The sequence below is a fragment of the Colletotrichum acutatum genome, assembly GCF_030867785.1.
Source record: "Colletotrichum acutatum strain CBS 112980 chromosome Unknown BDZ83scaffold_9, whole genome shotgun sequence".
NCBI lineage: Eukaryota > Fungi > Ascomycota > Sordariomycetes > Glomerellales > Glomerellaceae > Colletotrichum > Colletotrichum acutatum.
In genome coordinates this window covers 270561-293212 of record NW_026849003.1, presented here as the reverse complement: position 1 = coordinate 293212, position 22652 = coordinate 270561, and the positions used below count along the sequence as shown (strand labels likewise).

At 53.1% G+C, this 22652-nt stretch overlaps 10 protein-coding genes across 10 annotated transcripts; 4 read left to right on the top strand and 6 right to left on the bottom strand.

Annotated features, from left to right (window-relative positions):
* Positions 1-117: 117 nt before the first annotated feature.
* On the top strand, positions 118-795 carry BDZ83DRAFT_747913 (IGR protein domain-containing protein; the record flags this gene model as incomplete). Its single annotated transcript, XM_060513527.1, has 1 exon — positions 118-795. One exon carries the CDS (start codon positions 118-120, stop codon positions 793-795), a length of 678 nt encoding a protein of 225 aa, XP_060369949.1.
* A 3517-nt stretch (positions 796-4312) lies between these two features.
* BDZ83DRAFT_647453 (uncharacterized protein) lies at positions 4313-5804 on the bottom strand (the record flags this gene model as incomplete). The annotated part of the gene is made up of 5 exons (XM_060510077.1): positions 4313-4390; positions 4498-4530; positions 4967-5050; positions 5140-5320; positions 5713-5804. The coding sequence occupies 5 exons, from the start codon at positions 5802-5804 to the stop codon at positions 4313-4315; spliced, it is 468 nt and encodes a 155-aa protein (XP_060369948.1).
* A 1001-nt stretch (positions 5805-6805) lies between these two features.
* Positions 6806-8134, top strand: BDZ83DRAFT_448019 (uncharacterized protein). Its single transcript, XM_060503150.1, has 4 exons — positions 6806-6928; positions 6981-7332; positions 7418-7829; positions 7888-8134. Exons 2-4 carry the CDS (start codon positions 7179-7181, stop codon positions 7892-7894), a joined length of 573 nt encoding a protein of 190 aa, XP_060369947.1. The 5' UTR covers positions 6806-6928; positions 6981-7178; the 3' UTR covers positions 7895-8134.
* A 548-nt stretch (positions 8135-8682) lies between these two features.
* On the bottom strand, positions 8683-9182 carry BDZ83DRAFT_448021 (uncharacterized protein). The gene has a single exon (XM_060503151.1). It carries the CDS (start codon positions 9041-9043, stop codon positions 8780-8782), a length of 264 nt encoding a protein of 87 aa, XP_060369946.1. The 5' UTR covers positions 9044-9182; the 3' UTR covers positions 8683-8779.
* An 89-nt stretch (positions 9183-9271) lies between these two features.
* On the bottom strand, positions 9272-10005 carry BDZ83DRAFT_603875 (uncharacterized protein). Its single transcript, XM_060507248.1, has one exon. It carries the CDS (start codon positions 9801-9803, stop codon positions 9588-9590), a length of 216 nt encoding a protein of 71 aa, XP_060369945.1. The 5' UTR covers positions 9804-10005; the 3' UTR covers positions 9272-9587.
* A 1621-nt stretch (positions 10006-11626) lies between these two features.
* Positions 11627-12078, bottom strand: BDZ83DRAFT_747910 (uncharacterized protein; the record flags this gene model as incomplete). The annotated part of the gene is made up of 3 exons (XM_060513526.1): positions 11627-11694; positions 11809-11944; positions 12025-12078. The coding sequence occupies 3 exons, from the start codon at positions 12076-12078 to the stop codon at positions 11627-11629; spliced, it is 258 nt and encodes an 85-aa protein (XP_060369944.1).
* Positions 12079-13040: 962 nt separating this feature from the next.
* Positions 13041-13457, top strand: BDZ83DRAFT_747909 (uncharacterized protein; the record flags this gene model as incomplete). Its single annotated transcript, XM_060513525.1, has 2 exons — positions 13041-13169; positions 13266-13457. The coding sequence occupies 2 exons, from the start codon at positions 13041-13043 to the stop codon at positions 13455-13457; spliced, it is 321 nt and encodes a 106-aa protein (XP_060369943.1).
* A 686-nt stretch (positions 13458-14143) lies between these two features.
* On the bottom strand, positions 14144-16113 carry BDZ83DRAFT_567545 (calcium influx-promoting protein ehs1; the record flags this gene model as incomplete). The annotated part of the gene is made up of 2 exons (XM_060503966.1): positions 14144-14820; positions 14874-16113. 2 exons carry the CDS (start codon positions 16111-16113, stop codon positions 14144-14146), a joined length of 1917 nt encoding a protein of 638 aa, XP_060369942.1.
* A 1667-nt stretch (positions 16114-17780) lies between these two features.
* On the bottom strand, positions 17781-18510 carry BDZ83DRAFT_747907 (HVA22 family TB2/DP1 protein; the record flags this gene model as incomplete). Its single annotated transcript, XM_060513524.1, has 5 exons — positions 17781-17889; positions 17940-18035; positions 18089-18114; positions 18175-18390; positions 18460-18510. 5 exons carry the CDS (start codon positions 18508-18510, stop codon positions 17781-17783), a joined length of 498 nt encoding a protein of 165 aa, XP_060369941.1.
* Positions 18511-20186: 1676 nt separating this feature from the next.
* BDZ83DRAFT_647450 (RFX DNA-binding domain-containing protein) lies at positions 20187-22496 on the top strand (the record flags this gene model as incomplete). Its single annotated transcript, XM_060510076.1, has 1 exon — positions 20187-22496. The coding sequence occupies one exon, from the start codon at positions 20187-20189 to the stop codon at positions 22494-22496; it is 2310 nt and encodes a 769-aa protein (XP_060369940.1).
* Between the last annotated feature and the right edge of the window lie 156 nt (positions 22497-22652).

Below are 22652 nucleotides of genomic sequence, written 5' to 3'. Positions count from 1 at the left end.
AGCTTCAAGTTGGCCAAGCATCTAGCTTGAGAAGCCCACTTGTCCATACAGTATGCCAACTAGCCCAAAATATTTGTACACGACGTCCAATTGATGCTAATTCTCCCTCAGGTCAACATGAGAGCTCAACGGATCCAGCAGTTTCTGAGCCCCTTCCTCCACAAGGCCCCCGTCGCGCCGACGTGCCAGGCCAGATGGCTTCATAAGACGAGAGAAATTCCCCCCGTTCCGTCACCGATACCCCTCGTTCCCGATGTCCCGACTCTCCTCAAGGTTCTCGGCCGCGGCCTGAGCCAGCACGTCGACAAGTTCCCGACATGGGAATCTCTCTTCACCCTCTCCTCGACACAACTCAGAGAGCTCGGCTTGGAACCGCCACGGACGCGACGCTACCTCCTCACTTGGCTCGATCGATACAGGAAGGGCGCATTCGGTGCCGGCGGCGACTTCAAGCACGTGGAGAACGGAGAGGCTTTCCTCAAGGTCGTGCGCGACCCCAAGACAGACAAGAAGTTGGTCGTCAATGTGCCGGCGGGCACCGACGTGAGCAACGCCGCTATCGAAAAGCTCACGAGACCGTCAGGATACACGGTTCGCGGCTCACACACGATCTCTGGTCCCAGCGCACTGCCCCTGAAGGCCGGCGCGGGTGCAAAGGTTGTCGTGTCCGAGGGCATGTGGGAGCACAAGCAGGGTCACAAGGTCGATGGAGGTGAGCGCAGAAGGGCAGAGACTCGCTTCAGGAAGCGGATTGCCGCGCGCAAGGCCGAGAGGGAAGCTCAGGGTCTACGATAAATCGATTAGGGGTTGCGCGACTGTCCCGTTTTCCAGCCTCACACCACTTGACACCACCAACTGTACTATATTCATAGATCTTGTACGATACGAGGTCGAAAATTGGACAGCGATCATTGACTGTCTGGGTCTTCGAGTCAAAATCTTCTGAATGCTCTCGGTTCTATTGTTAGCGTGACAGTATAATTATTCCATTGGGGGATTTGTTGGCGAGCAGCTCGCCCTCCGATTCGCCCCAGTTCTCTATTTTGGAAGGGGATGCTTGTAAACACGATGCAAACCTGTTGCTAGCGCATGAGCTACAGCATTAGGCACATGAGTTGTTCGTCTGACAGTCTGAGGCTCAGAATAACTTGCGATCTCATTTGGCCACACTAGGGAGAAACTGCATCAGAGCTGAACGTTGACCATTACCGGCGAACTGTGAACGACCAGTATTAGACTTGTATCGATCTCGCACATCGACCAGCTGCGGTCGGTCATGGGGGTCACAAGATTGCCGCGGAGATGCCGTTGTCGAAATGTGAAGATGGGAAACACCTAGTCCTCCCATCACCAGTCCATGGCTCAGCCCTTTGTCAGTGGTCCACGGTAATATGTAGGCAGCGAGGGTCAGACAGACATGACAAGAACAATCTGATGCTACGCAGAAATTCTCCATTCTCTGATCATGACTCTTGGGTGAGTCGCTGCGAGGTATCGGGCTAACTTTCAGGTTGCTTACTCTCTTAGCTAGCCAACCCAAGTTCATTACGAATACTACGGGACTAGAAAGTATCACCGAAGTAAATACGAGACTGCAGGTTGGACTCTCACAGTCGCAAGCTGTCTTACTTTATTGACTTACCACTTGGTTGGTAGCATATGCTAAACTCGGGGCGCTCAGAAACAATCAGCTTGCAGTATTCTTTTATATTCAGAAGTAGTAGTCATATCAACGTTGTGGTTTCCAACAGAAAGTTTGCAAAAACAGTCAGGGCCCCGGTGTAAGTAGTGTTGCAAGCTCATCATTAAGAATTAATAATAACTCTAGAGTATAGCTTTCGGATGGGAAAGTAGGCAGTGCCTGCGAACCACTTGAGTTTTTCCCGATAGTATGCAAGGGAAACCCCGAGAGTTGGGATGGTATCGATTTCTCAACCAGACCGAAGAGCTCAGGTTCTGTAGGGCTGAACGTGGCTGCTCTAAGGTACCTCGAACTGACTAACCCATACCATACCAGCCGTACATCTATGTTTACAAGGACCGCATTTGAGGCGTTCATCTAAGTAGCTGTGTTAAAGTTGACTCCAACAGTGTTCGTCGTCAGAGTTGTGAGGGTTGGTGGGAAAACCCTTTGCAGCATCTCCTTGAGCATGGTGCCAAGCACAAGGCGCTTTCTGTTATCAGTAAGGCATTTTCCTCTCGTGGATTGTAACCGGGCAGCCCCTGTGTTCAATCACATATATTCAGTCAACCTCATGCAGGCTGAAGCCACTATTCTGCAGACTTGCAACCACCAAACCAGCAAATATGGGGTAGATGACAGTAGGACCTGCCATACTTAGAGCTCTGCATACCGAATGAGTCTGACGGCAAGAGAGGTTTAGATGTGATGTGGTCTACACACCCTCTGCCTGATCTCGCGGGCGAGGCCAATACTGCATCGGCTACCGAAGCTTTGTTCGTCGTATGCCATAGTTACCTTATCTAGTGATGCTCAGGCGCGGCGTAGCAGCTAGCTGTTTGCGAGGTTGAGAGTCGGTGCATGCTTACACAATTTAGTCCAACGGGGCAGGCCCGCGCCGACAACTGCACTTATGGCTATTCTTGCATGGCCAACCCTCTTACACTGGTATGGAGCTCACTGTAGCACCAAGCTTGTGCACTGCGAAGTTGTGTTGACATGTTTAATGCACCGTGAAAGAAAGTGATGACCGAAATCCAAAGCGGTCTCAATTAGGAATTAGGAACCGCCACCCATGTATTTACTGGATGAACCATACCACTTGCTTGCCTTAAATTGACGACAGGGACCACTGAGAAACCTACTAGCATCTAAGCCTTCGCCTTTGTTGGTCGAAGGCCTTGGCTTCTGGACAACGGCTTTGACCCGGCATCAAGATCCTAGAAGTTTGATATGCGATGTGGATTGCGAGGTACGCATCTCCATACGAATGACACTTGTGCCTACCCTTCCATTACTTCCCTACTAAATATCCATGACGCACCTTGTAACACGACACGCCTTTCCGATGACAAGTTCTCTATATGCACCTGTGTAGACCTCGAAAGAAGCCACCAAAGATGGTATAGCAACGACTCGATGCTATTTTCATCGTGCGCCACGCCAACAGCAGTGCCTACTGTAACGTACCTACCGTGAGACATGCTGGCGGACTGGCAGACCTATAAGCGGGTACGGGAACCGATTGCAGCACCGAGAGAGAGAGAAATAGTCGGCGTGTCTGAGAGAGGGTGCCAGGTGCCACACCTGCGTGTGAGAGAATCAGTATCGTGACAGACCCTGAAATCAGATTCCAGGCAGAAACCTCCATTAGAGCCTTTTGAGCAAAGGAGCACACATCGCAGGTGAACTAAGAGCAGATACGCATGCGACCCAAATATTACCACTCTGCTATGATGGTCGCCGTGAGCGAGTCTGTTAGACTTGTGGCGTTTTCTGAATGGTTGTCCCAATGCAAGCCTCCTAGGCAGATACCTCAGATGGAGCTGCATGGCTGAGACCGAGCTCGTGGGACACCACGTTGAGTCACCAAGGATTGGGAAGGACACCTCATCTGCAACATTGTCACATCGGTCGCTTCGCTCGCGCGGTATATGATTTTTTCTGCTTTCGCAATTTTGAAATCCAACGACCCAGCAGTAAGGTTAAGTAGACGCGGATAAATAGCACAGCAATTTTGACGATGGCGGCGTAATCAGTCCCGCTCAATCGTCCGCCCATCTCCGCCAGGGCGATAGTATGGTCTGGGCTCCCATGTTGAAGTCCACTGCATAAGTCCCCGGGTTGCAGACGACTCGTCAGCTAAGCCACGCAATCTGTCAAATCAGCGGTCTACTTTACGAAGTACACTAACAAATAAGGGTTTAAACATCTGCTGGGGTATTTTTCCAGAAGCTCGCTTTGCAATGATGACATATTCGTGGTCAACAGCAAGCAAAGGTCCATGCTTCTCTGATTTAAACTTGTTCGCTAGTTCGTCTGAGGTATCTTACTTCGTAAATAGTTCATCTCCACTCGCCGAGAGACCGGACTGTTGGAAACTGGTTGGATGACCGTTAGCTATCATGAGATCGAGTACCTACCTTACGTTTGCAATGTTCCACGCTATTGCCCCGAGGATCTTCCTCAGTATGACCAGACAGAGTGTAGATGAAGAAGAGAAGGAGTCCCGGGCTACAGAACCAGAAAGTGAAGGGAGGAAAGATTGTTCAATAGTTGACGAGGAAGGAGACAGCGTGACCCGCCTTGATGACATCAAGCCAATCAAACATTGCTTTCCACTCCAGATAATTAGACCAGCCATTGAGTTTCCAAGCGACGTTGAGGCTTTTGCCTTTTCCCAAGAACACCCGACAGCGGGAATTTACACTGCACACGCGCCCAGCGTCAGTCTGCTGTTTAACGACACCTGACATTCAGGACGAGAAATAACGCAGCGATTTGATTGATCAATTGAGATATTTTCAGGATCTTACGGTCACGAGGGCAACCAAAGCCACGGCAGAAACCTGCCGTACGAATCCATTTGACGCGACGGTCTAATATCGGGTGTGGACCAACCGAGTGTTTTTCGCAACATTGCTTCTGTGAGGGCCGTTAGGGGCAATTCCTGGGTCTATCAATAAGCTTAATCCTCACCGTTCCGCAGGCAAGTCGGAATGTTTCGCACCCAGGGCACACTCCCCTCCCTCGGAAGCTGGGCCGCACACGGCAGCGTCGTCGAAGGATTGGAAAGACGCTACTTCGTACTCCGTACACTACCTACCTTAGGTACGCTCGCCGTCGCTTATTTCTTCGCCCAGACAAGAGACCAATGTCGAAAAGGAATAAAAAAAAAACGGAGCCAGGTCTCTACGAGTGACTCATTTGTCTGGCGCACCAGGGCCAGCCTCTGTCAGACGCGAACGAATTACACGCCATGCCGTTTCGTCAGCACTCACGTACCTTTGACAAAACGAGGGTGTCAAACTCCAAACTCCGCGAAAGACGGCAGATCGGCCACTGTCCTTCGTCCTTGCGGAGCTCAAGCTACGACTCATCGATCATATGGACAACGACACCCTTTCTCTTAACAAGTCTGAGGTTCGAGATGCCCTTCATCCCAAAGCCTGCCTTACTCGAGGAGTTGGGGTGACGGGCGCAAGTCCCGACCAAGTTTTGCTATGGCTGCACTCAAACGTTGTCTGACCAAGTGGTTTGGGGTCGGGGATTGCACGGGAGACGCCTCGATTCATCGAGAAGTGGTGTGGCATCCAGTACCGGGCGAGAGGTGTCCTATCAATCAAGGTCAACTCGCAGCTACGCGGCCGCGAGTACATAGCTAAACTGTATCCGCATGCCATGCAGGTCGATACCCCCCGCACACCACCCCTGTTTAACACGCACGTCAGGCACAAGCAACAACGTTGCTCTTGGGCGAATGGGCACACTCTACTATCGACCTAGGGCTGATGGCAAATTTGGAGCTGTCGATTCCCCAATCTTTCGGCCAGATGCTGGCGGAAGCTGCTTCAGCGCGTTTGAGCTCTTCTCATTGCGTTGCTTGGAGGTGCATGTGCCCGCAATCATGTACAGATTGCGAAAGCTTGGTTCGAGAGTGACAACCCACTCACCCATTATCAAAGTTGACTTTGGGCGAGAATCTTGTCTTTGTCTACGTAAATCCTGACGTACCAACTTCACGAGGCTACCCCCCTTCAACACGTAGTTCGGAAGACGAAGAACCCTCGCAATCGTCCTCGACATCGCCGGGGCCCTGCTCGCTTATTCTGCCCCGTCTCATCTCGTCCTCCGGCCTCTTCCAGACTCCACCCCGCCCCCCGGTCTCTATTCGAAGCCTTACCTACCGGAGCGATTCCACGTGGAACTTGCGGGTCCCTCCTTCTCGAGTACTTGGTCATCTGCCTCGTCTTGGCTTGGACTGGTTCCTTATGAGATCAATGGCACATTCTGAACCCGCTGACGCGCGGAAGTCATTGCGACTTCTGTCCTTTGGACGTCCAATATCTCTATCTCCACTGGCTCATCGTACTTCGTGTCCAGAGACGTAGGCATCCATCACAATAGCTTCCAATTGGCCATCCCGAGATCGTTCTCGGCGGCGCCCCGGGGATTACCCACCCTCCTCCGGGCTTCACCGATCCGTGCTATGCTCTGCTGCGCGTCAAACGTTCTGTGTCTTCTTCCTTCTACCAAGATCCCGGTCTCGAAAGTAGTCTTGCCAACCGCCTCAGCTCGACGCTGCCCCCTACCATCCCCCGTTCCCGTCTACTTTGCGGCTGCTGCGTTGCCGTTGCCACACCCCCCAGCCGTAACTTGACCCGGTGTCGTGGACTCCTCGCACTCCCTTCCCGTAGTCTGCCGCCCCTTTGGCGGGTACGACTTGAAGGGACCCATGGAGGAGAGAGATGGGGGTGTTCCGCCCCGTCTGTGCTTAGACTTGGGGATCTTATTCTGCACATTCCTTGATGTCGGCTTGCATACTCCTGCGTCACGATGCGGAAGCCACGGGCGACTGACCGCGTCTTGGGTTACTTTCGATTCTGCCCTACTCGTTACGTGAGGCTGTCTAGGACCCCCCCCCCCTGTTGGAAGTGGGTGCTCCCGGGTTTTGGTATGAACGCTCCCTTGGTCTAAGGTAGCATGGCTTGTTCAATTGTGTGGCCTGGATATTCTGGGTTTCGATATAAGAGTGAGGCTTCTTCCCTAGCTTAGTGGCGATGCTGTTAGTACAGACAGGCAATATCACATAGACTTACAGACTTACACTTACACCCTGTTCACAACACTGCCATTGCCTCCCCCACAAGCCTTTGATACTCCACAAGGTTCCTTGGTCTATACCAAGTCAGTGTTAAGACCAATCACGCAAGGGAACATCTTAGACAATACAAGTGAAACTGAGCTGTAAGTGTAGGATGTCAAATTTGTTGGCAAGCTGTTCTGACGAACCAAGCAGTCGTATTAGCCTCGTATTGCTGTGTAATAGAACCACTTAGCTCGGAGACTCAATTTTCGGCGAGAGATCTAAGAACACTGCCGCTACAGTTGGCATCCTCTTACGGCCAAGTGAGACCACAGCTCTCTCAGAAGCCGCCACTTCAACGCAGAGCAAACACCACACTTGCTAGTCTGAAGCCCGGGAAACAACCACAACATGTCATCCAAGGCTTCAAAATCATCAGAACAAAGCTCCAAGAAGCAACATTCCTCAAAATCAAAGTCAAAGTCAAAGAACGACGACTGGGCAGAAATCACAGATCCCGAGGAGCGCCGGCGCATCCAAAATCGGCTGGCTCAACGCAAATTCAGTACGTCCTCTCTCCATTCTCCGGACCCGGGTCTTCGAAGGCGGGGGACAAAACGCAGTAGCTCAACTAACACACACAACCACAGGGAAGAAGAACCAAGACAGCAAAGAAAAGGCCGACCGCGACGCAGACAACGAGACCAACGCCAAGAACACGTACGAAGTCGCCTCGGGCTCCTCCGATCCCAGCGGCGCCGGCGCCGGCGGCGTAGAAGAGGGAGCCGAGTCCGGACTCCCCTGGGGCAGCATCAACATGAACCACGTCATCACCCGCGGCCACGAGCACGAGAGCCGCCGGGGCAGCGGCCGCGACGACTACGTCAGAGAGGACCCGTATTACATGACCAACTACGGCAACGGCTATACGGAGGCGTACCAGCCGGCGGCGCCCGCGAGTTATGGGAGCAGTGGCGGGGAGGATTACTACTATGGCGGTGACTCGCCGTATTACTTGGATTATGATCAGGGTGGTGACGTGAACCAGGGGTATCACAGTCGGTAAGGGAAATCCACGATTACAACTAGAGATTGACTATATTCTGATGGCAAGTCTTAGGCACTAGTTCGAGATTTCTTGGGACACTCTGGATACGAAGACACAGGCGTTTGGGCTGGGCTGGGATGGGCTGGGTTGATTTAGCATAGAAAAACAGGGGGGAAGGTGGGCGCGTAAGATTTTCTTATTTCGTCCACAGGATGGGCCTTACACTTTTACCTCCATTTCTTCTACTCGTGTTTCCTTTTTTTCACACCACTCATCCTGTGTTCAATCCAGTTTTTTTTTTTTGGAAAAGAAGTGAATGGATAATGGATGTAATCCTACGGAGGAACAGATGACTCTTTGATTTTCTCAGCATGGAGTTCAACGGGGTCTGGGATCTAATGGCGGATGAAAGATACGACAGTAAAGATTCACCAAGACTGGTCCTGTGTTAGATATCACTCTCGACCTTTTTTGTATTCAATGGCAAAACCTCTCATGACTCTCAAGCAACCTGTTCAAAGTAGAAAGTCAAGAATAGGAAAGCTGTGCCAGCTCTGGCTCACTCTGGAGTAAAGATAAGGGTGTAATCGTCGACGTTGCATATGCCACCCACACGCAGTAGGCTAATCTTAGTCAAGGAAAGTCTGCTGTGGGGTCCAAAGAAGCAAGGAAGATCGGTAGTGAGTAGTGAGCTGGTTTTACCTACACTATATCGAATACCGGAGTTGAGTATGTGACATTCAAATGACTGGTATCTGATTATCTCCATACTGAAGCTGGATTTTGTGGGTGGGGAACTACTTCAAGGCATCGCCTCATTGTTGAAGGAGAACGCACACCATTCACCGTTGCTAGACATGTCATCGTCTGAATCCAACATTTGAGACTGTCACTTACTGTCTCCAATGATGTACAGTATGCATGGAGACCCTTCGTAGCACCGCCGAGACACGGCAGTTTCTATCTAAAGCCGGGGCTGAACAACCCTTTGAATCTCGTGTAAGTCGGAGCGCGTGACGACAGGTCTTGGCGTAAGTTGTGCATAGTGAGTAGCTACGTCCAGCGACAGGTAGCCTTGGCTGATGGTGTGTATGCCTAAAGCTTCGTAGGAGGCGTCGAGGCAGGCTGCGCGTGTGAGACGGGGGTAGTGTACTAGATAAAGAGGTGACTGATGCCAGGAACACGACATTATACGTAAACAAGGTACCGTTGCTAAGGCTGATTTCATGATAGTAACACAAGGCCGTCGTAGGCCGAGGTAATCAAAGGTAGGTATACAGCTCTAGAACAATCAGAAATGCTTTTCAAAGTCTTGGGCCACCGTGCTGCCGGTAAATCGGGCAGTGCTTGGCGGTACGGGAAAAGAGGGGCCGTAGTCTAGGTAGTTATTGACTTTCTGTCCCGTCACTCCGGGTAAGGCAGGTCAAAGCTTCCTGGGACCAAAGATCAGTACGTACCTCCCACCTAGACTGGTCTATCGAACAAAATCGAGAACCCCACCTTGCAGGGATCCAGCATCAAGGTAGTCTCTTACCGCCTGGCAGAAGGGGATCCCGCCCAGAATTTTTGGATCGTTGCATCTCCACCAGTCGATCGCAGCGCGGCAGAAAAAAAAAAAAGACCCAGCGACTTTTGCCAAACGCTCGAAGGGCAATCGGCCAGTCCATTGCTACAGCACCCAAAAACCCCGAACACCTGGAATCGCAACGAAATCGGGACAGCATGGCGCCGATCAAAGAACCCGTGATCCGGAGCGCCGAAGACTTGAAGGCTCAGGCTGAGGGCAAGGGTAAGAACACGATCCTGGAACCCAAACCGCTTTGCGCGCCGGTGCCCACCAACGATTGCACCCGACACAGCTGACCGCCTCGAACCCTCACAGAGAAGAAGATCGAACGCAAGCACAACCAGCGCGAGAGACGTGCGGCCGCCAACAAGGAAGAGAAGCAGCTCAAGGCCGCGGCCAAGAAAGAGCGCAAAGCCAACATCCAGCGCGCCGCAAAATGGCAGGATCCAGTTCGTCAGGCCGCCGACAAGGCGAAGAAGGCGGCGCGCAAGGAGAACAAGGACGAGAAGCGCTTCAATCGTATGCTGAGGCGGGCTGATAAGCTCGAGGCTCAGGCCAAGAAGCTCATGGCCGAGGCTGCGGCGGCACGCGTAAGACACGCCGTCATGGCTGAACAGAGAGAGGTAAGTTCACGAGAAAGGATTGCGACAAGTGTGATACACAGATCATCGAAATCGGATTACTGACCATGCTTTTCCACAGAAGAACGCTGCAGAGGCAGAGGAAAAGAAGTCCCTGGCTGCGAAGAAGGAGAACGAGGACCTCAAGATCTACGACGACGAGAACGATTCAGAAGCCGATTCTTCCTCGGACTCATCATCATCATCGTCTTCCTCTTCAAATTCGGATTCTGACTCCGATTCGGACTCTGAGGCGGAAGAGACCAAGGGCGGTGCAGCTGTTGAACAAGACGAGGATGTCGACATGGACTCAGAGTCACCAAACCCCAGCGCACAACTCCGCGCCGAAAGCGAGGCGAGAGCCATCACCCAGGAGCAGGAGATGGAGGCCGACGAAGAGGAAGAGAAGCCCAAGAAGTCAAAGAAGTCAAAGAAGAGCAAGAAGGTCGAGAGGGAGGTTGAGGAGAAGGTCGAAGAGGTTGCGGAATCCGAGGAGCCAGCCCCTGCTAAGAAGGAGAAGAAGGATAAGAAGAAGAGCAAGAAGTCCAAGGCCGTAGAGGAAGCTGAGGAAGAGGTCAAGGAGTCCAAGAAGTCTGACAAGAAGCGAAAGCGCTCAAGAGAGGAGGATGAAGACGACTCTGATGGTGGTGTTGCCATTGCCGAGGAGACCCCCAGCAAGAAGGTCAAGAAGGATAAGAAGAAGCAGAAGAAGGAGGATAAGGAGGAGAGCAAGGCGCCTGCTGCGAACAACGCTGCTGCTGCCGAGCAGTGGGACGTCGGACACCTGGGAGGAGGCGCAGACCGTCAGCAAAAGTTCATGCGTCTCCTGGGTGGCGGAAAGAAGGGTGCCGCGGCTGCGGCTCCCCAGGCCTCCGGAGCCAAGGGCAAGCGTGATATCAACAAGATCACCCAAGAACTCGAGCAGCAGTTCCAGGCTGGTGTGCACATGAAGTACGATGCTGGCGGCCAACGTCGCGGTCTTGGTGCGTAAGCTGTGGGGTTTCTCAAGATGAGGAAGCAGGTGTGGTGCATTCACATGGCTTTGTTAGTAGCCTTGGAGTTCATGTTGATGAGGCCGTATGGTCAGGACCAAACAGGGAACCCAAAAAGTCTTTTCATGTAGAATAAAAACGTGGATTGCTTTTCATCGAGGAGATTGCTATCAACGAGCTGCCTCTGAAAGGAAGAGAAAATGAAAAAAAAAACGGGAAGTTTTAAATACAGTACGCCGTTAACCAGGTGTTCTTGCTTTCCCACGACGAAGGTCAAGAAAGCGACGTGTGGCATTTTTTGTACAGGCTTGTTCCCACCACTGGAAGCAAGGTGCTGTCTGGGGTATGGGCTCAATCTCTCCAAGTGTTCCAGGAAATGAACACTCCCCCTTTTTCTCTCCGATGCCAAGGGGAGACTCAGCTGCGTCTTGTTTGACCGCATCCTCCCCTTGCAACCGTTGCGGTGCTGCGATTGTGTTTGAGCTCAAGTCCGTCGAGGAGGCTTGCTCGGAAGAACTGGGTGTGGACCGATATACCACATTGATCGTTCAGCCTCCCCTGTTCTGCGGACTTTGTCTCGTTTACACCCTCACTCGCTTTTCTGGCTGAGTACGAACATCGGCCGGGTCAACTTAGAAGCCGAACATGCGAGAGAGGACCTCGAAGACAATACCGCCGAAGACGACGAAGCCGAGGAGGACTATGGAGAGAGGATTCATTAGCAATTGCTCCCAAATACAACTGGCAGCTTTTCGAAAGGCAGTTGCAGCTGATCGCAAAGGGAGGCGACAGAAAGTGACTGGGGACTACTCACTGAGCCAAATGGGGGAGATGGGCGACTTGGGCGCCTCCTTGGTGCGCTTCTTGATCTGATCCTCGGACTTGCCCATGCGAGACTCGTTGTCCTTGGCGAACTTTGCGTTTGCGCGTCTCTGTTGGGGTGTTTGCGCCTATGAATCAAGAAGGGTCAATAAGGTCATAGTTGAGCCGCAAGTGTACTCCAAATATGAAGCTCGAAGCCGTCAAGAACGATTTGTCTTGATGTAGCGGTACGGCGAGGGCTGGGTTGGAAGTTGCATACCATTGTGGTGATGTGTGTATGTGGATAAGTCGTGAAGGGGTTGCGGCGATGTGGTCTGCTCGATGCCGATACTTTGGTGGTTTGCTCCCTTTTTCCGTTTATTCGGTTTAGAAGATTGGCTCGTTATATAATGCGCTGGAAGAGGTAGTTGGTAGACGTGGTGTTTGGTCGTGTGTGCGAGGAGGATTGTTGTCGAAACTGTGTCGAGAGAAGAGAAGGGAAGCTGGTTGAAGGGACAGATTGCGCGAGGGAGCTTTCGGGCTAAGAGCGGTTGAAGCTAATTACCACGAGGGGAGGTGGTAAAGGTGGTTTGCCGTATTACCTACTCCGTACTCACCTGCCTTAGCTTGCTAGGTACCTTACCCGCTAAGCGCGGGCCCTCCACTGCTCATGTACCATTCGTACCGGTCCTCGTACCGGAATTGCTCTTCTCCCTTCAGGACCTTCAGGCGGCCACCACCACCTCCACTCTAATACCCTCTGATTATTCGGGACATGGTGTCGTCAAAAAGACATACGGGGCCATTGCCTGTTCGGGGCCAGGGGTGCCGAAGCCCATGCGCCGCTCAATCAGAAGGGGACCTTGGAATGAGGTACCTTGACCCCTGGAAGAAGGCACATTGCCAAATGCCACCTGTGCCACAGGCAAGAGCGGGATCCGCAATGCCGTAGGGCGGCGGTCGACGCGCTGCCGGGTTATGCGGGGGATACGCGCACCGCCACAGATCGGCGCGGCGCAGCGCAATTGTTCGAGTCTTCCGAGGACGGGAGCTCTTAGGAAACGGACGGACCTCGCAAGCTACAAACGAGGGCAGACCACGATAACTACGGAGAAACCTGCGACCACTCTCCCTAGAATACGAAAAGCATTTGCGATTATCACCCAATTACCTTGCCATCGCACGATCCGGGATACGAATTGCCACGAAGCGACTACTGACCGACCGACGACACCGCAGCCCGTCATGGCCGCGCGCAGCAGCACCATGATCCTAAGCAGAGCTCTCCGCTCCCAGCGCACAACACAGATGCCCCGCGCAGCATCGCGGCTCTACTCGACATCAGTAGATGGCGAGAAGAGGCCGTCCATTGTGGTTCGTGCGGTCCCATTCATTCTCTCCCGCGACAGCCTTCGTACCCTTTTTCTAGCAGAACCCTGACCAAACTGATATTGAATCCACAAACAACAGGGAACATTCTACAAAACGTTCACCCGGCCTGTCCTCAAAGTTCTCCTGATGGCGACCCTCACATATCAAATCGCCTACTGGACCTGGACGAAGCTTGAACAGGACGAAATTCGCGGCGAGAAGAGTAAGGAGATTGAGGGTCTCGAGGCGAAGGTCGCAGAGTTGCAGGCAGGGAAGGGAACGAAGGCCTAGAGACGTGGGGAGGGCGAATGGAAGAGATCTGTGGCGAATCAGACAGATGCGCGGACTCAGTTGCGGTCTCATGGATAAGAAGGCGAAGGCCGACACGAGAAAATGGAGACGGACGCCGAAATGCGCGAACCAGAACATCGCTTCTACTCTCGTCGCGGGAGAGATGGGGTTGCTGATTAACAACACCTATTCTCCATATCTTCCAAGAAGATGGCATCAAAGCCGGACGGCCAAGTATGTGAGTGACACTCAAGAGGCGGTGCCTCTTGACTGTTAGCAAGGACTGAATACGTTCCTTAGAATGGGTCTGAGCAGTGCGCGGAGTGTATAATACTGTATTCTACTATTAGCAGGTTCCCATCGTCCTGCAAGACCATCAGGTTGGTCCTTTCGATGTTCACAGACGAATGTAGAGAGAGAAAAAGGTCTGCTAGATTATCTAATCTTCAATCCTCTAACAGTTCCTCCCAACACGGCTAATACAGCCATGTGCACACGCAAGGACGTCTTTGTCCCTACCTTTAAAGTAGACGTCGTGTCTTAACGCCGATGCCATGCAATTCATCCAGAAAACCCTCATTACACTGTCCCGTCGTGCCCGTTACCCATTATACAAAAGTCGGCCGTCAATCTACTGAAAATGAACACCCTCTACGGGGTCGATGCTGTCACCCCTTCTCATCCACTTAGAGTATGACTGCACTCAGCGTACCAAGAATGAGAGCTGATAGTAGACCCCATGAAACTGATAGCAATGCGGATCCAGAGGGATTGTGCACGGCGCCTGGGTAGTTGCAGGTCAAACCATCACCCTGCTCCGCGTAGCTCGAGTTGAAGATGTCATCATCTGGCGTGGGACAATTGAAGCCCAGCGACGCGGGGCAACTTTGTACCAAGTCATAGCAAAGATAGGCGCAGGGGAGAATCTCCCTGTATGGGCCTGGCTCAACCATCTCGTCGATGAGGGGGTTTCTCGAATGCTGATTAACTCTGTTGGGATACAAATCTTGCTGGGCGACTGGAAGAAGAGTTCCGTTTGGGAATGTCTGGTTCACGTTCCTGACTAGGGAGAAGTTGGTAGGACTCGTGAAATCCTCGCATCGCGGAATCGTCACCGAGCAGAGCCACTTCTTGTATGCAGTCTCGCAGTCGGAGCAGTTTCGCGCAAGGGAGTATTGCTGTACTGCCGGCGCTTCGCAGGCGACCTGGGCAAGCTGTTTCTTGAAGTTGGCGTACATATCCCTAGCATAGTTGTCGTAGAACTGCGCAAGCTGAGTGATATTCATCTTGTTAGAGTTCGCGGGCACAGCGTATTCCGTCTCATTGCAAAATTGCAGGTCGGTAACGATTTTGCAATTCTCTCCTACACACAGAATCAGTCACTGAATAGCACTCTTACCCTGGCAGTGTACATACCATCTTTGGTTTCGAAGGGCGTCGCTTCGAAAACCTTGCCTCCGCCGCCACTCTGAGCGCCGTCTTGACGTTTTCTCGACGAAGACGAATTGCCTGTGCGGACTAGGATGCCCGAATATAGAGCACTCGCGTTGAGCCCGTTGAAGAAGAATTGCTGCTTGGGTAGGTTCCCGGCGCCTCTCGTCGTCATAAGAGTACTGGCGAGGTTGCCAAATTTGCCACCCTTTTTCGCAGCGATTTGAGCGTAATTCTCTAATCCACACATTGAGCGTCGAACGCCTTTAGTTGTGGGCTGCTCTCGGTTCTCGACGAACATAATGAACGGGAGCCCTGACCCCATGATCTCCTGAATCAAAGTCTCATTCTGGGAGGTCGTCAAGTTCTGCGTCGTCAGGAGTGCAGCGCTGGAGTCACTGTCGACCCAGAGAAGCTCAGAAGGATTTCCATCAAAGCTGTGGAAGAAATCGTCTGTCGATGCCGCGACATCAAAGTTCCAATCTCCCGTGAATTTGTCGGTATCCTTTGAGGGCGCGCCTATTCCAATAAAGACGTCGCCTGTTGCATTGACGCTAAAGGTTGCCGCGCCTTCTACAAAAGCGACCTCCTTCTGTAGGGTAGAGTTCTGCCCTGGGCCAGGTGTCTGGTTGTCCTGAGATGTCGAGATGTACATCGTGATTTGTGGCGCATCCTCCTTCGTGTTGTTCGCCGCACGCTGTGGCTGTATACACGTGGTCGCTGAGATGTACACAGTCCTTCCCTGAGCTTGCCTGCGGCGTAGGCCGCGCTCTTCATCCTCTGGCTTGATGCCTTCGATGCTGACTAGCTCCGGTGAGATGGACTCATTGCTGCCTTCGCGAGGTTCTACCATGAACGCCTCGTCCGTCCCATCGAAGAAGTTGGCGAAGATTGTAATTGCCTCAAAGACGAAACTTTGGGTCGAGTTCCCCGGGACATTGCGGTTGACTTTGACATTGCTTGTTAGGCCCGTAACACCGGCAGGTGCTCTTCCAATGATACTGCGGTCGAAGGCAGTGAATTCGGGCTCGTACGTTGGCTCGAGAGCGCTTCTTTGCTCGAGACTGTCGTCGAATTGGACATCGTCAAGGATTGGTTGTGCGATGCCGTTCAATTCCGCAGCGAGGGCGAAGGTGGGCGTAGACAGGAGATAGTAGAGAACGACGAGCAGTAGCGACGCAATCAGCGAGGCCGCCAGTCGCGATTGCAGAGGGCTGAGCTGCATTGTGTGGACATGCCCTCCGGGGGCAGATGCCGTTGAATCTCTTCTTGCCGAGACGCCGCTCGCTATGGTAAGCTTTCGCCGGCGAGTCGGTGAATCCGGGTGTTGGCGGGAATGTTGGTTACGCTCAGCGAGGGTCAATATGTCGTTATGCTTGATCGCAAATTGGCTGTATCCACCAATTCATTCCATGAAAGCGCGTCTATCGGCGGAGTGAATGTCGTCGTGCTGCGTGCAGCCTTTCGAGCGGAAGCGATGCTACGAAACAGGTTAGATGGTCGGGAAAGGCCGTCGACGAGAAACGGGCAAACGAAGGTTGTCGAGGTATGGCTGAGTTGGACTTGGAGAATTCAGAAAGGGAGGGTAAACAGCCTTTGTCGTTTTACGAGTTTCACATCCCAAACAGTTGAGAGGCGGGCTACAGGCACACGCCCTCCCAAGGCGGCTCTAAACGGCCAACACACGCTGGAGATCCCGCAGAGTCGATGTAGGAACAGGGGGTTCAACCCGGAAAGTGTGGGGGACCCCTTTCCAGTTTCCACGTCTCGGGATCCTCGGCCAGCCCGCTGGGGCTACCCTCGCCAAAGGTCACTGGGAAAAACCCCCCTAAGGCTAAGGGTGCTTACAGCGGATTGGCATTTGGGCTCATGGACCAGGCGGCGGCGACCTTGGCACCTGGTCGCATACACTCTCCCGTCTCTTCATTGAACTCAGGCACTGAACTCGCTGGTCAAGGTTCACGCTACACCACATCTTGCGCTGGCGGGCTCGATATCGAGGCCTGGCCAGCTGATTGAACCGCTTTTCTGCAACAAGAAAGCGAAAAGAGGCCAAAAGACCAGGGATCAGGAACGCTGCAGATTGCCTCAAATATGCCACCTTGCTGCCTCCGTTAAGTTGTTCCGGCGACGTGCAGTAATTCCAATCCAGATTCTTGTGTCAATGGGGCAACAAAATGACAGCGGGCAGCAGCAATGACATGCCGACTGGTATGAGAAATGCTCGAATCATGGTTCCTATTATGACCTCCACAATCTCGGACTCGACTTTACCCATGCGAGACGGTCTTGTACGACGCTGAGCAGCAGCGTTGGTATGCGGTCTATGTCAGGGTCTAGCAGATTTGATGCAAGATGCCCACCCGACGGCTTGCTGCTTTAGTTGCCCATGACAAAAGAAACATGTATGGCATCTCGACTATCTCTTTGTCTCGAAGCCACCACTCTTCATCCCGCACAACGCTTGTGACATGTTTCCACATTTTCACCAAGGAACCGAACCCAATGGGAGACGGTGGCAACGCATGTCGCACGATATTTTCTTAGCATCATGTACTGTCTCTAGTCCATTGCAGAAGTCATTGACTCCGTATCCCGTAGCATACAGTAACTTTAAATGGGTAACAGGAGCTGGTTTAACCGTTCGTCGTGGCTCTCGCGTTCCTGGAGCCCCCGACCAATCCTAAACAAGCCATCACCGTTGTCTTATAGTGTGGTAATGCTAGCCTCTGCCACTACATCCCGTCCTCTTTGTGCTCTAGGTCGCTGCATAACGTCCATTTGACTAGCTTGCGATTACCACTGGGATGAAGTCGGGCCAGCTGTATAACTCTTTCAAGGCGGATCTCTGAAGGCAATCGACCTGTTTAATGAGTTGGCGCCGGGGCGCGCTTACTCGGCCTTGCCAGCCTGGGCACGGAGGCCGGAAGCAGTGGAGGCACCGGCGAAGTGCTTGGCGAGCATGGGCGAGAGGAAGGAGTTGAAGATGATCTCAGCACCACTATCGCCAGTCAGCGGGATCTATCGCGGTTCGGATAGGATGGAACGTACCGGAAGGTGGGCAGAGCGAGCCACAGCAGGAAAACAAACTTGAAGGTGAAGTAGAAGGGGAACCAGTAAACAACGTTCACAAGGCTCTCAGCAACGCTATGGTATACTAGTCAGTTTTGAACGTCTTTGACGGGCCGGGGAAAACTGACGTGAAGAAGGCAAAGACGACCCAGTACTAGAATTGATGTTAGCAAGGTTTGGGCGTCGATGATTGCGGGGAAAAGTTGCAACACACTGTCAACCACTGGGTGTCATCCTGCTTGCTGGCGGTGAACAGAGCATTCAGGGAGTAGTAGCCGGGAATGACGAAGCCGGCGAAGTTGGTCAAGAGCTGACCACCCAAGTTGAAGATGATAAGGAAGAAGTAGAGGGAAGCAACGCCGATGACGGCGTAGGCCTTGGGAACATTGGTCGACTTCTCGATGTTGTTCAAGGCGGGGTACTTGGACAGCTATCGCAGTCATGCGAGTCAGCAAAAGTGTCCCAAACGTCTTGTAGGAGCTGGCGGAGGCTTAGTTACCTCACGGTCGAGCTGGCCGATGTAGTTCTGGACGCGATCTTGGGCAGACATATTGACGGTTGAAGAGGAGCTTGGTTGGGTAGCAAAAGCTGTGCGTTAATGCGCTATGATAAGGGTTAGGACCAGGCCAGATTGCAACAAAAGAGGCCCCAAAGGACTCGGTGCGGGCAGCGGAAACTGACAGTGGTTTGATGAGCGATGTGGGTAGCTTGTAACAGTCCGCAAGATGCTGTTGACGATGTCAGAATGTAAGGTTCTTGACGAAATTACTGAGAATATGGGGTTGAGTAACCTTGTGTCTGTGTTGGAATTAGCAGGTGAAAGGGAAAAGGCCGGATGACGACGTAACGTGTGCAGATCTGGCCAGTAGGAATGGTCTGGGTGCCTTTGCGTCGAGCTTCAGTCGGGGCTAATGGGGGTTAGGAGAGGGGCACAAGCACAAGACGAAGTGAGCACGGCGCAGCTTGATGTAGCTCCCAGTTGCAACCGACTTTGTGTGCCGGGCAACTTTGCCCTGGGATCCATGTCCTTCGTGTTAGCGGGTACTTTGTGTGGCCATGGCTCGGATGGTGTCAGATTTCGCAGATTTCGGTCTTCAGTCTTCAGCCAGCGAGTGTTTTTTTTTGGCGGACACGGCAGGGTATGGTGGGTATGTAGGTACGGGATGCCACGGCCGGTCCGCACCTAACCTACCTACAGTGAGATAAGATAAGAGCACCCGAGCTCCCTTGCCTTAGCGAAGGTGGGGAAGACTCGGACCCGGATGCTTTTGGCTGAGGTGCATTGCTGTTGTGTTTACCTTGTGTTGATGCCTGACGATCAAGGCACAATGCACCTTGGGAGAGAGGAGTAAGGTACCTACGTACGGAGTTTTTGTTGCTCACCCTTTGAAGCTGAGTGGACAGATCTGAATGTGGCTTCTCCGCGTGTTTGGAACACAGTAGCGTCTATACGTACCGACGCCAGAGCCAAATAGCCAGAAACAGACAAAGTAAGCAGACCCCACATCACAGACTCCTTGGGCGCACTGGCCAATTGGAAAACACAAACACGACCAAGCTGTTACGGGACTGGCTGCTCCAGGTTGTTTGGGAACCATCCAATCCGCGGCCATGGAAGGATGCAACCACACGTTGTAATGACTGGCCTTTCTCATCACGTGAGTCGCCCAGCCACGCCAATCCGTTGTTCCAAGACCAGAGTGGAGGTGACCGGCCGAGCCTGGTTGTCAAGTCAACAAAACAGTGGAAAGCCTCCCAAAACATTTCCCACATCCACACTCTGCTTCTGGTCCTGCTCCCCCCCAACCACGTCCTTTAAGATCTCGACGCTCACCACGGCGCACCGCGCTCTTCAAGGCTGCAGGGGTTCCGGATTACTCTCTCGACCTCGACGCCTCTTCTTTTTTCCTCACGCATTTGTCCTTGCTCGGCGCACGTTGACTTGTTCATTGTTTGGAAACGGCGTCCTGCATGATCCGTGTGTTTTCATCGCAAAATAACAACATCACTTCCTCACCGAGCTGACAGACAACGACCAATGGACCACGGTACGATCCATAGCCTCGCCAGGCTTGCTTCATTGCAACAAGAGCGCTTCTTTCTCTGTGCTTTTTGACTGACGGTCTGATATAAACAGACCACCTCGCCCAGGCCCTCAGGGCGAAGAAGAGACCTCAGTCTAGGGCCTCGACAGCTTCGGTTCACAGCATCTCAACGCAACCTACTATGGACCAACAACAGTTTGCCGACGCGCCCGAATTGTATTCGGCACAGTGGGTCAACAACGATCAAAGACAGCAGAGAAGCCTCGCACCCGCGTCGCGGATCACACCGGAGGAGATGATGCTTCATGCAGCTGCTACCCAGATGCAGAACGCCCGCGAATACTCGATGCCACCCGGAATGAGTGCCTCCATGAGCCAGTCCAGTGCTCACATGGGCCACTCGATGTCGTTCCAGCAACATCCCATGCAAAGACACCCTTTGCCGTCCGAAAGTTTTGCCAACAACAGCTTCACCGACGACAGCCAAATGATAGATCGTGACGAAGACGGCGATTCTTTGGTTGGAGCCATGGGCATGCAGAAGTCTAGTTCCGCGAGATCCAGTGCTAACAACGAGCTGGAGATGCGTCACCTCTTCAATGCCAACAAGCACCGCGGTCTGCAAGATGTTGCCGGCGAACTGCACGGCAATGAACGAGGCCCCAACTCCGAACGCACCCGACAAGTCTTTGCCATGCTCTGGATCAACTCTGTATGCACCAAGGGAAAGGGATCTGTACCTCGAGGTCGCGTGTATGCCAACTACGCGTCCCGCTGTGCCACCGAGAGAATCACAGTCCTCAACCCAGCCAGTTTCGGAAAGCTTGTTCGCGTACTCTTCCCAGGTCTGAAGACGAGGCGACTCGGCGTGAGAGGAGAATCAAAGTACCACTACGTCAATTTCTGCTTGGTTGACGACCAGCCTGACCTCCGCGAACCCGAGCCTCACATTCCTGTGGCTATCTCCGAACCCCCCCGTTCTCAGAGCTTCAGCGCGGCACCCGTCAAGGTCCAGCCTGCCGCTGCCGTCTTGCCATCACCCGATGCTGCGAAGCGCCCAGAGAGCCCAGCTCAGGCGACGCATCACACCTCGAGGTCGCATAGCTTCTATAGCCATCCCAATGTGACCAGCGCGGATCATCTGAACTCATCGGCATCGAAGACCTCATTACAGTTCTCGTTCCCCTCGGAAGCGGATGAGCTGCTCCTCCAATCCAACGAACCTCTCGCGCTACCCCGGATGGAGCCTTTCCTCCCGAGTGGAACTGACCCAGATGCTGCCAAGAGCTTATCTGCCCTGTACAGGTCGCATTGCACTTCCCTCGTGGAGTGTGTTCGCTACTGCAAGGAAAAGACTTTCTTCCATCTTTATACGTCATTCCAGGGCACGTTGACGATGCCCGTTCAAAAGCTCCTCGGCCACCCGAGCCTCGCCCCTTGGATCGAGGAATGTGACTTTATTCTGTACCAACGCATGCTGAGAATCATCTCTGGGCTCACACTCCAGGTCGTGCCCAAGCCAGTACTGGACACGCTACGCGGCATCTCCGAGCGCCTCGTACCTCACATTCGAGAGGCTTTCCAGGGACAACCGCACCACGTTATCCGAGCCAAGGAGGCACCGGCAACCATCTTTGCAGCTCTTCTGGACCGAGCTTTGCGAGTCAACCTTACTGCCCATGCGGCAGCCAACATGCTGTCCAATCCGGCCAACCGCGATCAGATGTATCTCGACTGGATTACGATGGTGCGTGTGCGCAAGGTGGCAGAGTGTGTTCCCACACGGGGTATGGATGATCTCGTCAACTTGCTCGTCACCGAACTACGGGATCTCCTTAGCCCCATGAACGTCCCTTGGGAGGTGGAGTGCTTGACGGTCTATGGCGACATCGCCTTGAGAAACGGTCGCCAACCTGGCGTCGAGAGCGCAGGCGATCCCAATGGCCAAAATGTCTTGGAGCGTTGGGTTGGGTTCCTCAAGTCCCTCCCGGTACGATTTCCTTACGCGTCGCACACTGAGATTGTCTACGCTGTGCAAAGGGTGGGCACGGCCGTGATGCGGGATCTTACCATGGCTCAAGGCAAGAGTTTCGGCTCGTGGTGGGTGACGAAGTGCTGGATCGACGAGATGACTTGCTTCCTTGCCGAGCAGGGTGGTTTTCTTCAAATGAAGACGTCAGGCGCATCGGCAGCCGTGGCAAACCCTCAATCGGCAGCTCAGGAGTCGAACCGCCAAGGTTCTCGGTTCAGCGCGGGCAGCGAGGATTTCAACTTCTCGAGTCTCCCTCAGGCACAGCCAGACAAGGCGCCATTCCCACCATCAACAAGCCAGGGCCAGGTGGACTCTGCGGATATGTCCGCGGGAAACAATCCGGACGACAGCGGGATCGGCATCCGGACACCGGAGGAAGACTTTCCCATGGATAAATACACCTTCTCGCACTCGGAGGTCAATCAAGCGTTGCTTGCCAATGCTGAGTTGCAACAATGACGAAAGGAAATCGAATTCTAGTCGCACCTGGCAAACCAGGTGTCATGTATCGATAGCCGCCTGTCAGACGGTCTCTTGTAGAGGCTTGATACCAGAAGAGGACTGTCGACAACAGTGCGATGACGATGGCACGACTGCACGATTGTATGAGCGCGG